Source organism: Bufo gargarizans, chromosome 4 (genome assembly GCF_014858855.1).
Source record: "Bufo gargarizans isolate SCDJY-AF-19 chromosome 4, ASM1485885v1, whole genome shotgun sequence".
NCBI classification, from domain to species: Eukaryota; Metazoa; Chordata; class Amphibia; order Anura; family Bufonidae; genus Bufo; species Bufo gargarizans.
In genome coordinates, this window is record NC_058083.1 from 453,749,162 (window position 1) to 453,764,395 (window position 15,234).

At 45.7% G+C, this 15,234-nt stretch overlaps 1 protein-coding gene and 1 non-coding gene across 7 annotated transcripts in view; both read right to left on the reverse strand.

Annotated features, from left to right (window-relative positions):
• The window catches only part of RTN4 (reticulon 4), a 49,176-nt gene that overhangs the window by 3,620 nt on the left and 30,322 nt on the right, over positions 1-15,234 (reverse strand). For all 6 annotated transcript variants that reach the window (XM_044292156.1, XM_044292157.1, XM_044292158.1 and 3 more), the window contains 4 exons: positions 11,964-12,171; positions 4,913-5,051; positions 3,671-3,740; positions 2,221-2,267 (listed from right to left, as the gene is read on the reverse strand). In XM_044292156.1, coding sequence (XP_044148091.1) covers positions 2,221-2,267; positions 3,671-3,740; positions 4,913-5,051; positions 11,964-12,171 — 464 coding nt within the window. The remainder of the gene's footprint in view (positions 1-2,220; positions 2,268-3,670; positions 3,741-4,912; positions 5,052-11,963; positions 12,172-15,234) is intronic.
• On the reverse strand, positions 760-858 carry LOC122937489. The gene has a single exon (XR_006389870.1). It is a non-coding gene; the product is annotated as a small nucleolar RNA SNORD14 (small nucleolar RNA).

The window sequence follows — 15,234 nt, forward strand, 5'->3', positions numbered from 1 at the left end:
AGTCTTGAAGTTTTAAGGTAGTGTCCAGAAAGCTGACTTCTGTGTGGGAATAGTTGAGGGTCAGGTTTATGGTGGGATGGAATTTGTTGAATTGTTCATGAAATTTTATCAGTTCATGTTCAGAGTCGGTCCAGATTATTAGGATGTCATCAATGAAACGGAAGTAGGCCAAGGGTTTTTTTGAGACGGGATACCAAAAAGTAATTTTCCAGTTTTGCCATGAACAGATTTGCATATTGCGGTGCCATTTTACTGCCCATGGCGGTCCCAGTGCACTGTAAATATATCTCCTTGTCAAAAGAGAAATGGTTATGGGTGAGGATGAATTTGGTCAGTTATAGTACAGACTCTGAGACGATCCCATTCGCCTCCAAGTATACTCGGCAAGCAGTTAATCCATCATTGTGCGGGATATTCGAATATAAGGATTCCACATCCATGGTTGCCAAGATTGTGCCTTTAGGGAGGGGACCTATGGCTGACAGTTTGTTCAATAAGTCAGTGGTGTCCTGTAGATAACTTTTTGTGTTCCTCACTAATGGTTTGAGGATGCCCTCTATCCAACCTGAGATTTTTTTCAGTGAGGGTTCCCACACCTGAAATGATCGGCCTCCCTGGATTCCCTGCTTTGTGTATTTTGGGAAGCATGTAGAATACTCCAATCCTGGGATTCTCAATAGTTACAGGGAACAAAATGCCACACCATACATTTGTGTTTTTAGCACTAGTTTATGCAAGGATAGTAAAGTACCAAGAGGATCGCTCAGACATCCAAGGAAGGTACTAGAACCATCATGAGCCTCACAGCTCTGGTCTGGTGGAAACTACGAATGGCTTTGGAAACATTCATCACAGCGATCCACATGGTAATTCAACATATCATGTAAGGTTACCTTTTTGTCCAATCCATCGGCAATATAGAGGGCATCCTCAAACCATTAGTGAGGAACACAAAAAGTTATCTACAGGACACCACTGACTTATTGAACAAACTGTCAGCCATAGGTCCCCTCCCTAAAGGCACAATCTTGGCAACCATGGATGTGGAATCCTTATATTCGAATATCCCGCACAATGATGGATTAACTGCTTGCCGAGTATACTTGGAGGCGAATGGGATCGTCTCAGAGTCTGTACTATAACTGACCAAATTCATCCTCACCCATAACCATTTCTCTTTTGACAAGGAGATATATTTATAGTGCACTGGGACCGCCATGGGCAGTAAAATGGCACCGCAATATGCAAATCTGTTCATGGCAAAACTGGAAAATTACTTTTTGGTATCCAGTCTCAAAAAACCCTTGGCCTACTTCCATTTCATTGATGACATCCTAATAATCTGGACCGACTCTGAACATGAACTGATAAAATTTCATGAACAATTCAACAAATTCCATCCCACCATAAACCTGACCCTCAACTAGTCCCACACAGAAGTCAGCTTTCTGGACACTACCATAAAACTTTCACACCCCTTATATGTAAGATAATTAAGGACTCATTCTCAAGATCTTTAATATGTTGTTCTGTTTTGTTTTTTTCAAATGTCCATTCATTCCCCCCATGCCTCTGTTCTTATTGTGTGTATATATATATATTGCCGTTTCTTCATATATTGTTGTAGTACGCCTGATGAAGAGACTGGTGATGTCTCGAAAGCTCGCTATGCAACATGATTACTTCTATTTTTGTTAGCCATTAAAAAGGTATCAAACCTGCAATACTCTTATTTTGTTTCTCTTAATAAGAGCACTAAATTAGTTTTCTACTGGCTAAGGCTAGTTTCACACTTGCGGCAGGACGGATCCGACAGGCTGTTAACCATGTCGGATCCGTCCTGCGGCTATTTCGCCGTGCCCGCGGACCGCCGCTCTGTCCCCATTGACTATAATGGCGACGGGGGCGGAGCTCCGGCGCAGCACGGCGGTGCACGGAGAAAGCCACTGGACTAAAAAGCCTGACATGCAGTAATTTTAGTCCGGCGGCCTTTCTCCGTGCAATGCCGTGCTGCGCTGGTGCTCCGCCCCCGTCCCCATTATAGTCAATGGGGACGGAGCAGCGGTCCGGCGAAATAGCCGCAGGACGGATCCGACATGGTGAACAGCCTGTCGGATCCGTCCTGCCGCAAGTGTGAAAGTACCCTAACACGGTATACCAGACTTTTTCCTTTATCTATTCTGATAGCACGCAAACATGCACGGCACAGAATCCACTTACCTGATGTCTTTCATAAATAACTGGAATACTGAACAAAGAAATCAGTGCTGAAAAAGAAGAAAAGCGTATTAATGGCCGCAGCTCAGCGTCTGGTGAACTGTGCTGACCGTCTGAGGACTACAACCCTGAGCAGGTTCAATGACTCCTGGGACGGCCGCTCCCGTCTGTGCACCATGACCCAGCACACACCCGTCCGTAGCTGCCACCAGCGCGCACAGACAGGACGACGCCCTGCAGGACAAGGAGCGTGGGATCTTCACTACATTTCCACAGGACTGCTGTATTGTAGCATTAGTCACGGTGTAAAAGATTATGAGGAGCGAAGGTGGTCAATTGCACATAGCCCAGTTTCAAATGAAATGTGATGTGGCAATTTATTTATTACAAGAGGCCCACCTCTAAAGGGTTAACTGAACTGTAATGTAATAAAGGATACAGGATTAAAGTGGACCTCTGAACCCAATCTGGTGATTAAAGTGTGTGTGGCACTGGTCATAACCTTTACTGTACAGACCTGTGTGCTGGCTCTGCAAGTGCTCCCCCAGACAGGCGTATAGCGGATGTATTAAGAGTCTGTAATACGGAGGTTTTAGGTTGCCTTCACACAGCGGATTTTGTTGGACATTTCCATGAATGAAAGTCATTTCCATGGATTTCTGCAAGCCCCATTCAGGTGAAGGGAAGGGATTTTCAGTCGCAGAAATACCTGCCACAAAACCCACAGTGTGTGAAGGAAACCTTACTGAGCCAGACATAGGTCTCCGTGGGGTTCCATGGTGACAAGTTCTGTCCAGTATGCTGTGGTTTGTGTGTGTCGCATCATCTGGTGGTATAATGTCCTAAAATTAGTCTCAATCAAACTACCCTTATGGAGATGTAGTATAAGGAGAGATAACATCCTACAAATCCTGACCTAGGCCTCTCACCCAGTGCTCTCTGCTCGGATAAGAAGCAATCACCCCAAAACAGCTGTCTGCAGATGAGATGCTGGCTTAATTATTATCCAAGTCATGCCTGTTTAAAAAAGGTCAAACATTGACTTATAGCAGTGTTTCCCAACCAGTGTGCCTCCAGCTGATGCAAAACTACAACTCCCAGCATGCCCGCACAGCCTTTGGCTGCGCGGGCATGCTGGGAGTTGTAGTTTTACAACAGCTGGAGGCACACTGGCTTATAGGATAGCTGCCTTACATCTGGAGGCATCAGAGGCAGAGCTTGTTAAGAGCTCATTTGCATCCCTTCTCCCCATCCAGACGTTAATAAAGCTATAAATGTCTTAGAGGTGGGGATCCCACTACTGGGATCCAAGCTTCTCCGTAAAAAAGTAAGGTTTAATTCAAAAGAAAAATATGCCTTCAAACACTTTCTGGATCAAAACACCCCCTATAAAACATTACATATGCTGAGGTTTCTAAAAGGGACTTCTGCATGATCGACCCGCCGTACTCACCCAGGATCAGTAAGGTCAGTCCGTTGAACAAGGCACCAATATAGGTGAACACCCACATCAGCACTGCAAACTGAAGAGCAGAATAATGTTAGCATTGTGCAACAGAAAAAAAACACATCCCTTCTGCGTAAAGAAATGCAAAGCCCTGAGGCTGCCACAACGATAAGAGGCTTATTGTCACAAAGGTCACAAAGCATCTTCTGTAAAACTGCTGATGCTGATAAGGCAAAAAAGTTGAGTGACCTTTAAGTAAAACTTGAGAACATGATTGTACATGCTGGACAGTCTGCAGTCACTTCCAGAGACATGCACAGACCACGGCTGCATAGGGTTACATGGGCGCTGCTAGGAATAGGCACTGCCGTCTGGAGACTGTCCACATGCCAACATGTCCTCAAGTTACCGGCCAAGGCAGACGTCGGCATCACGGCTGATCCAGTCACACTGAAATGTCCTTTCTATTCTCTAAATTCCTCCATGACATTAACGCTCCAGTCCCATTCATAGTCCAGATACGCAAACCCAGCTCTGCTATACTGTACAGCACAGGCGGCAGGTTACCTGCTACATTTGAGCAAAAAAGAAATTACAGATAAAAACTCAGAGCGCCCCTTAGGAAGCAGAGACCAAAGTGAGTAATGATCATTTCTGTACAGCGCTGCAGCATATGCTAGCAATACATAATAATGCAGCTTGGTACCGTCTATAGATGGCAGCCTGCAGCTTCACACTTGCAAACTGCCTGCTGGATCCGGCAAAACGTATGCCAACTGATGGCATTTGTAAGACTGATCAGGATCCTAATCAATTTTAAAAATGCCTGATCAGTCAGAAAAATGCATTGAAATGCCGGATCCGTCTTTCCGGTGTCATCCGGCTAAACGGATCCAGCATTTATTTTTTTTCACCTTTTTTTTTTTTTTCCTATTGAAAATAATTCCGGATCAAGCATTCAGGCAAGTCTTCATTTTTTTTTTTTCCGCCAGAGATAAAACCGTAGCACGGTTTTATCTTTTGCCTGATCCTTATGCATCCTGAACGGATTTCTCTCCATTCAGAATGCATGGGGATAATCCTGATGAGTTAATTTCCGGCATTGAGCCCTTTTGACGGAACTCAGCGCTGGAAAACAAAACCGCTAGTTCGAAAGTACCCTAATACTGCACTGCTCCGAGCTTGGATCGTTCCTTTATGACGTGAGAAACTGAACTCGAACCCACTTGTCCATGCATGAAACAATACCTTCAGAGAGTCCACCAAATCCTCCACCAGGAAGAGGCGCCGCAGCTCCTTCATCGTGCAGTTAATGTGCGACAGGGCAACATTGCAATACTTCTGAACAAGGTCCTCAGACACTGCGACGTTGGAATCTAAATAGGCTCTAGAAAAACGGAGAGAGAACCGGGTCAGTACACAGGTGGTTATTTCCAGCACCATGAACACTCCCAGTGATCTCTGGGAAAAGATAGATCAGCCTACCTGGTTCTTTAGATTATTAGGCGGCAAGAGAAAGAAAAATCTCAGCGTGAAATAACGGATATTTACTGCTTTTCTAAGGCCTCATGCACACAAGTGGAAAGCGCACAGGCTGCATCTGTATTTTGAGGATCTGCAACTGGCAGTCTGCAGAATGGATAAGTTTGTGTGCATGACTACCAGTGGAGAGAAAATGTACGGACACCGCTGAAAAGTGCTGCAAGTTCTCTGCATATAATGTCAGAGCCTTCTATCCAAGTTATGTGCCGTATCTGCTGTTATATGTACTTCATAGAATAAGAAATAACTAAAATATACAATATTGTGTTAGTGAATGCCTCTGTATGGAACAGCACGGTCTGCTACGCTACTCCATACAGCTCTGCTGCCATGTATTTGAGGTAATGGGCTTCTTTTCTATCCCCCTTTTCTTGCTGACAGACCGGGTGCCCACTCGGTGGTGTTTTTTGATTGGTATAGCATAACTTAAAATGGCTAGGTTTTGTATACCGTATCGTGGCACATTATACCACAGTAAATCAAAAAAATACATCCCCAAAAACTTCCACTGGCCGGCCAAGAGGAGGGCCCAGAAATTTCCCTGTAAGGTCTATGGCCAGTCTGCCCCTGGCCGTAACCTATAATTACTGTGCATGAACCAACCAGGAGACTAAAGGGTGCGGAGACACTCAAGCTCCAGTTCTTCCATAGCCATACACATCAGATAATTATGGGATGAACAATACCCCCAGCTAATGTGTAGGGCTAGATCCCAAAACATGAATCAGGGCTGTTAGATTTTAAGGCGCCGCCAGGGGCATCTACCAGCATCTTACTTCACATACAGAACCCTAGAACACAAGCATGGGGAGTTCGGTCAGGTTACAAGGGATTTTTCGCCACAATCAAAACTTATCTCTGCCATCATTCGGACGATGTCAGGATACCTGCTGCTCTGCCAACCACTGGTTGAGGAGGGTCATCGTGGCAGCCAGTGATTGGCTGAGTGGCCATCCCAGCCATTTCCTGCTGTGTCAAGATGTCACCAGGAAGTGGAGAGCCCAATTAAGACCTACACTTAGAAGGTGTCTATACACATGCACCTACACATCACATTTTGCAACCAAGCTGTCAGCGGTCGTAGATTTCTGATTAGGCGCACGGACTGCAGGAAAATGCCCTGAAAATTATGGAGGCCTGCACCTCGTAATAAATTACAAGCATCCTCCAGCAGCACAGAGGATATCAGTACCCGTTTTGATAAATATCCCCCTATGAGTAATCTACCAGGGTGAAGAATCTCCTGGTGAAGGCTAGAAAGGCATCAGGAGGTGCCTGGACACATTTGGGGATAGTCTGCAAAACCTGCGAATCTTAGCTGAACCAGCGGCTGACAGAAGCCCAAAAAATTATATAGTTTATCTTTACCCTAAATGTTTTATCTAAGGGGGCCTTCAAACTAGGTAGATTTGGAGGGCATCCACACAACCATATTTTGGTCTGCATCCAATCCGCATTTTTTTGCGGATTGGATGCAGACCCATTAATTTTAATGGGGCAGCCAATCTGCTGACAGAACACTGTGTGCTGTCCGCATCCGTAAGTCCATGCCGCGCCCCGCAAATACAAAGAACATGTCCTATTCTTGTCCATTTCGCATTTCTAAGGTCTCATGCACATGGCTATATCCGTGCGGCTGCCGCAGACAGATCCGTCCACGCCGCAAAAAAATTAAAATAAAACAAAAAAAGTGTATTTGTTTGCGGTGCGGAGGCACGGAGAGGAACTCTACGGAAGCACTCCATAGTGCTTCGATGGGATTTTGTGCCTACATTCTGCACCACACCTTCCGGATTCACTTCACTGGGTCCGCATCCGTGATTCGGTGTGCACGCTGCTGGGGCCTGTATATTGAGGACCCGCTGTTTGTGGGCACGACCGTGCAACAGCCGTGTGCATGAGGACTAACAAATGGTGAGATGTGCTGATCCGCAAAATGCAGAACACATATGACTGGTGCCCATGTTTTGTGGATCTGCAATATTCGTGCACCGCAAAATGGATATATATGGTCGTGTGAATTGGTCCTCTGATGCAGAAATGTCTGCGACGGAAAATCCGTTCCATTCACCTGGAATGGGTGGTTTTTGTGGCAAGCACATGAATTTCTGCAAGCCCCCGATATAATGGAACTGGTATTCAGTCACCGAAATTTTGCGTGTGAAGGCGCCCTAATGCTCACAGGCCCCTAAAAACTGAGCTTTTATCAGAGGAACATAAACGCTGCTCCACTCATCGATCTGCAAACCCCAGCGTGAAGCTATCAAACTATAACACACACAGCCAGCTGGCGCTGTGACATAGGTTACCGAAAATAACTGCCCTCTGTAAAATGAGAACGCTCCATGGGACTCCGCCATCACTCACACTCTCAGAGCAGAAAGCACGGATATCGGTCAGGACAACAGAGCTTGTGGCCCCTGTGCCCAGCACGCGGGTGCCCACACTGACTATACAGACTGGTTCTAGAGGAGAGAAACCCGAGAGAAGTAACTCTAGAGCGGGGTATGAACTTACAGCTACACGTTACTGGCACAGGCCTAAAGTGCCAACCCAGAGCTGTGGGAAGGGACACACTCAGCTAATGGGGGGGGTGATATATTGGGTACAAGGGGTGACGATGGGTCAAGTAGTCAAGGCATTCCTGTTCTGGTGACCTTGAAGAATCATGCAGAGCTTACCCTACACTGTGCGGTATGTGGAGCATGTCTGCATAAGAGAAATTCACTGGAGACGCAATGGGGGCACCTAAAAAATAAATAAAAATAAATAAATAAAAAAAAAGCGCGCAGGGGACAGCTTGCACTGTCAGCTTCTGTGCAGAAAGCCGAAATGACATCTTTGATCAGACTTGTAATGGACGCGAACACAGGACTTGTGTTAGACTTTATAGGGTTGTCCGCGATTAGAAAGATGGAGTGCCTCATCTTTTCCTGCGGACCCCGGGGGGGTTTCACCTTCTGTGCATGCGAGCGCGACTCAGGATCGATTACGTAACTTGGCAAAAGATTTTTAGTATTTAAAGGGGTACTCCCTCCTTGAACACTGACCCTCAGCACTCGGTTGTTTCCATAACTCCCATAGAGGTTACGTGAGAGCGGCACACATGCGCCACCACCGTCTCCCACCTGGCTACGACTGCTGCCCAACCAGGGAGGTCCTCCCCATTGTTCCAGACAGATGTGGTTTTGGTCCTCCATCTGGGAGACATTTATAGCTCACTTGGATATACCCAGTAGTGTTGTCACCCAGCTTTTAGCGGATCCTGAAAGGGTTTATTGGCAGTTCTGTCTCACCGCTCTGCCCATGTAAGCATCAGTCTGCACTTTAGGAGGCAGTTAATGAATTCTAGAATTATATTCATGTACAGTAATACTCTGTCTCTACCAGCCAGTCATTAGTGCCACAATGCATGGACGTGCAATGGCTCTACACGTGGTGCAATTATGGTGAAACCGCCTGCTATCCAACATTGGTCGTACTACAATGTTCACTTCACCACAGCAAAAAAACAGAAACAGTAATTCACTATTGGCTGCATAAAGTTCATTGATTTGGCAAGAAATTGAATATTTCTTACTCACAGGACTCAAAAAGGAGAGGAAAGTTGAGCAGTGCTCCTGATATGTCACCATCCACTCCTTGAAAAATGATCCAAGCGGGGAAACTACCCTGTGACCTAAATATATGTAATGCATGGCTGGAAGTGAAAGATCACCAGCTGCGGTGGTCATTCCTTCTGTACATTAATCTATCAGAGGTCCGGGGTATGTCATATGACGTCTAATGTAACCTGAGCAGTGGACTTCTGCATCCTTACATAATATTAATAGCCAGCGGCAGCGAGGTCTGGTGCGAGGTCTCCGTACGGCAACCTCCCGAGAAAAACCCATTTGTCTTGTGTCCTTGTAACCAAAACGTTTCCCTTCTAAGGCTTGTTTCACACTTGCGTTTCGGTTTCCGGTTTCGAGATCTCTAAACCGGACTGAAACGATTCTGTTTGATGTCAACAAATCCGGACGCATCTGTTCTGTTAGGATGCGGTTGTTACATTGAAACGGAACAAACCGCTTAAATCATTGTAAGTCAATGGACACTTTTTTTTGGTCCGGCATTACTGACTAACATTGATTTTGCTGTCTTATACAGTTTGTTCAGTTTCGCAGACGCAGTGCAGCGGTTTTGTGTCCGGTCAAACAAACAAAAAAAAAGGGCAGCAAAACGGAACGGAAGGCATCCGGATCAGTTTTGTCTTTATTGACAATGAACGGGGACAAAACTGAACCGTTTTGGCCCGGTTTTGAGATCCCCAGTTGGATCTCAAAACCGGAATGCCACAACGCAAGTGTGAAACAGGCCTAACAGCGCAATGGTCAGACTTGCATGCTCAGCTGAAGTGTTGTGCTAAATGATCCTTCAGCCCATAGATCCAGTTCCTGGAGTTGTGCAATATTCATGGCCATTGTAGGTAGAAGAATTAGTAATATAGCTTTTTTTTTCCCTACACTGCTGGTTTTGTGGCAAATGTTTGCATGAAAATTGCAAAAACTCTGCAGAAAAAAAATAAAATAAAATGTGGTTTCACAAAATTGCTGTGGTTTTTCATAACCTACACCATAATTTTGTGGTAGGTCTGGCTCTATGGCCTGAAGGATCATCTAGCACAACACTTCAGCTGAGCATGCAAGTCTGACCATTGCATTGTGGCGTTCCGGTTTTGAGATCCAACCGGGGATCTTAAAACCGGGCCAAAACGGTTCCGGTTTAAGGGAATAGGCTGCTGCCAGTCAGCTCAGCCGGCTCCTTATCTCCAGAGAATAAAAATGATAAGCCACAATGAAATCCAATGCCCCCAACATCTGACAATTTTTTTTTTAAATGGGCCCTAACACTACATCTCACACACAGCACATTTATGAAACCTTTAGCAGGTCCTCAGTCTACGGCCACCGCAGGGAGGTGGACACAGTATGGGTGGTAGGAGCAACCGGTGGTATAAGTAACCACCACAGGTAGAACAAGGTAGCAGACATTATTACACCAGGCAATTGTTGGACAGATCATCGCTGACAAGCATTCATGGGAACACTAGTTAGCGGTGATCTGGCAGTGTAATACTGCCACCGATTACCCGATAATTGAGCAAACGCTTGTTCATCGGGCAATGACAATTTTTAAACATGCTGAAAAATCATTTGCTGGCGGCAGATTGTGCCGCCTAATCACGATCTACTGCTGGCAAACAATGGTTCAGTATGGGATAAGCAATGGCAGTAGTGATCGTTCCTCCCCATACTGTACAGGACATCGCTGCATGTAATAGCAGCAGTCTCCTTCACCGACGAGCAGCTGATTGCCGGGAAGGAACGCTTCACACCCGACAATCGTCTACCACATCTGTTGGTGTAATACAGCCTGAGCCATGTCTTCTCGGGCCCTCCGCTCCCTGTAATTTGCATTCTTGCCTGTGTCTGACGATGATTACTGATACAGCGATAGCCCTCCAGTCCGGTTGACACAGATAGAGTTACATCTGTAGCAGAGGTGCCGGCAGGAGCCTCTTTCATGGAGAGAGGAGGGTGGGGACAAAATGTCGGTGCTCACATCGGATATCCGACAGACCCCAATAAGGTGAATGGAATCCGTCAGGCACCAGCAGTGTCTGGCGACATATGCCGGATCCCGAGGTTTTGGTATTCTATTCCTGTAGCTGAACAGAACATGAGAATTGTACCGTAAATTTATTCAAGAACCGAGAAAGTGCAAGACCCAAAAAGCTGTGTAATGCCCCTCAAGGGCCACTGCATTGTTTTATCTGGGCTGTATAAGCCTGACCCAGACTTCTAAAGTCAAAGTGCAGAGATTGCAGCAGTTGCAGAGAGAGCAGAGCCTTTGGGTGTAATGGTAACGCCCCCATTGCTCCTAGAGGCTCATTTGCATACATTAAATCATAATTTCCTCAGCAGTGCGGACACATAAGAATATGGGACCAACACAGATGCCTTCAGCTGCCAAGAGCACATGTAACAGGTCAGCTGGTGTCATAGGGACAAATCTTCTGACAGATGCCCTTTAAGGATGTTTTCCAGGACTATTTATTGGTGATCTATCCTTTTTTTTATTCAATTTCAATACCACGCGGAAAAAATAAATAAAAAAGCCACATGCATTCCGTACACACTATACCACCATCGCCTTTTATTCTCTCTCGGCTCTAGTCACCCGCCAGTCCACTATGAATACCCACACTGTCATGTTTTCCCATTTGGGACCACTAGCTTAGTGCCTTATGGTGTTGTGCAAGGTGTGGGCATTCATCTTATCTTTGATGGTCCTGTTCTATACAGTCCTACACCCATGACCAATTTAGCTAAAAATATATATATAGCCTTGGAGCAGCACTCAGGAGAGGCCCTACTTGCCTATCCTGATTGACCTACCTAAATTTGTTTATTCCTCTGTTATTCCCCCTAGAACTTTAGGAATAAAGTGCCAGTGAGAGATGTGTTATTACACAGACTGCATCCAATCAGTGATGAAAAGGGTTAACCGCCCAAGATGTATATATTCACACGTTTCTAGGCAGAATAATAGAGGAAATTGTATTTCATGGGGGAAATTCACGTATTTTCTAAAACAGACAGGTCAGGAGTACTGACAGGTCTCCGTTATACCTAATAACGCTGCACATGATTTAGTACAGTTTTGTCCAATACACCAGAAGACAAAAGCAGTGGAATGTGAATAGACCACTTACTTGAATGGATGACCTTCTTCGGATTTCTGAATGGCTTGCAAAACCCCTTTGTATATCCTAAAGCTGATGGAGACAGACAGCAGGCCCAAGGCGATGTATGCGACCACACTGACAATGCTAAAGACTGTCAGAGACAGCAGCAGGAACAGGAGGACCCCAAACACAGCCCCCGACTTCTTAATGTCCCGCCAGTACAGGAGGTCAACAGCTAAAGAGAAGAGTAAAACATGGTTAATGCCAATGGAAATAGTGGAAAACTGTTCTTTTCTATGGTGCTCACCGCTTAAGGCCCCATTCACACAACCATGCCCATTCTGTAAACCGAGGCTCCACAAAACACGGACACGACCATGTGCATGCCGCACTGCCCTTCCGCACTATGTCTATTCTTGACCACAAAATGGAGACTAGGACAGGTTGTTTTTTTTCCTGCGGGGCCACAAAATGGACAGCACGCCATCTTTTGTGGCCCCACTGAAATGAATGGTTGTGGATCGGATGCAAAAAATATGCTGTTATGAATGGGGCCTTAGGAAAAGTCAAAATCAAGGAACAATATTAAAGGGGGGGGGACAAAAAAAAAATTACAAAAACAGCACCACTCCTGATCATGGGTTACTCCTGGTACTGCAACTCTGTTCCAGTAAAGTGAAGGTGACTAAGTTGCAATACCACATACAACCTGTGGACAGGTGAGGCACTTTTTTTTAAAATATATTTTATTTATTTTTTTAAATAATTTTTTTTTTTACAACCCCTTGCAGCATTACAACACATTCAAAAAACAAAGAAAATGGAGTCAGAAGGCAGCGACCTCCTCACAAGGAGAGTTAAAACGGAAAGAGCATCTAAATCCATGTGTGTAAAATCCCAGTCGGGATTACGGAGAGCGTCAGACAATGGGTTTCACTTGCTTCTAAATATGGTTTAGTTCACAGTAAGATAAACATGGCAAAGACTCAATTGCTCAATAACGCACACAGGGAAGATGCCAAACACGAAGGAAACGCCAGAAAGCCACAGCAAGTGCAGCTCTCCGCTATGTGCCAGGGTGCCCCCCAATACAGTGGATCCACATGGGACCCAAGAAGTCCGCTAGTGACCTATGCGTCTTCATCACTTAATGTAAAGCAGGTGTGCTCGGACTTTGTCTCTACAACCCAAAGGGAAAAGGAGTGTCATCTGCGTGCCCAAAAGTCGCATGTACATTGTATTTTTGAAACTATAAAACAAATTTTCCCCAAAGGTGTGTGTGGGGGGAGGGGGGAGGGAATGGCAGTGCATCATAGTCAGAATGCTAAGGATCGCTTCCGTCTCTGAGGCTTGATGAAGAATGTGGGTCTGATGCAAAATATTTTTAATTTTTTTTTCATTTTCCTCCTCTAAATCCCATGTGCGTCTTATAGTCCGAAAATAATGGCATATTGGGGTGAGTAACATTGCCGTATACTCTATTACAGCCAGTAGACAGCGGGGTCATCAGTAGTCAGGAATGATGGCATCAGCATTGAGAACCTGCCATCTGGAAAGTCTGTGTCCTGTGCACAGAACCTAACGGTACTACATCTACTAAAAGCCCTTCTCAGCCGCTGACCAGTAAGCCGCCATCTTTGAAACTGGAGTTTCCTGTCGCTGTAGGATCCATACTGCAAAAAGTGTCCACACGTTGTATGGGCATACATACACACAGACAAAAGAATAAAATGCACAAAGAAGGAATTAGGGCTCATTCACATGACTATGTTTGGCCCGTATCCAATCCCAATTTTTTTGCAAATAGAATGTGGACCAATTCATTTCAATGGGGCCGCCAAAGATGCCACAGCACACCCATACCTCCATTATACGGCCCTGCAAAAAAGATAGAACGTGTCCTATTCTTGTCCATTTTTCAGACAATGATAGGACATTCCTATTGACATGAAAAAGAAAATGGCAGCATGGACACGGCCGGGATTCGTGTTTCGCGGATCCATGATTTACCGACAGCAAAACTGATATAGGCGTGTGCATGAGCCCTTAGAGTGAAAGGATAAGTTTATTGGGGAGAACTGTACAATGGGAAGGAGGCTCTAGGACCCCGTTAGGCCACCGCCAGCCTGGACACTAGATGAGATACAGCCGCCAGCCTGGACACTAGATGAGATACAGCCGCCAGCCTGGACACTAGATGAGATACAGCCGCCAGCCTGGACACTAGATGAGATACAGCCAGAGCTTTCTGGAGTAGCAGGGAGCAAATGTTAATGAGTCTGAGCAGCAACCAGGTCTATGGGGCAGCAGGCAATGAATGTCCTCAAGAGAACACATAGCAGTGTGAATACGACACCATGCTGACTCCGGTAATCTTTAATCCTGCAGCGCCCAACATAGAAGGAGAGGACAATTTTCCACTTGCACAAAGTGTCCTTCATCAGCTGCCATTACTGTGCCCATAAGGCCTCATGCACACGGCCGTGCTGTTTTTTTCACCCGCAAAAAAAAGGAAGCCGTCCGTGTTGCCTTCCGCAATTTGCGGAACGGTACGGGTGCAGTCAATATAAATGCCTATACTTGCCCGCAAAGCGCGGGCAAGAATAGGACACGTTATATATATATAATTATATATATATATATTTTTTTTTTTTTTTTTTTTTTAACGGGCCCGTGGAAAGGAGCCACGGATGCGGACAGCACAAGGAGTGCTGTATGCATTTTTTGCGGCCCCATTGAAGTGAATGGGTCCGCATCCGAGCCGACAAAAAAAAACGGTTGTGTGCATGAGGCCTAAACAACATAAAAATAAAATAAAAAAATAAAATCGGGGCCATGTCCAGTCTTGGGGCCGGTACCAATAACCATGCAGGGAAAAGGGCAGTCATTAACCTCAGCGATAACAACCATGATCTAAAGCTCCCAAGCATGGCACATGCCGCCTACGGACCCCTCAACACCATGACCACCACAGGATCAAGTATTAGGGGATCCACAGGCCAGACAGACTGCATGTGCTCTGCCTCCATCTGCATCAAACAGGGTTAGAATGAGACTCTACGTAAGCGCGCCATCCTCCTATGTGACGTCAGTAACTCCTTAAAATGCGCAATTCTTAGGAGTAATAAAGGATCAACACAAGACACAAGATAAAGCGGCTGCAGCTGGCGACATTTGGTACAGGGGGGGAGGTAAGAGAAGTGGCATCTGCTAGCACTAAATATAGCAGCCTGCATCTCCCGGTGCCTGCCATGTAAAGCTCCCACAGCGGGCACACACCGTCCACCCTTTACAAGTC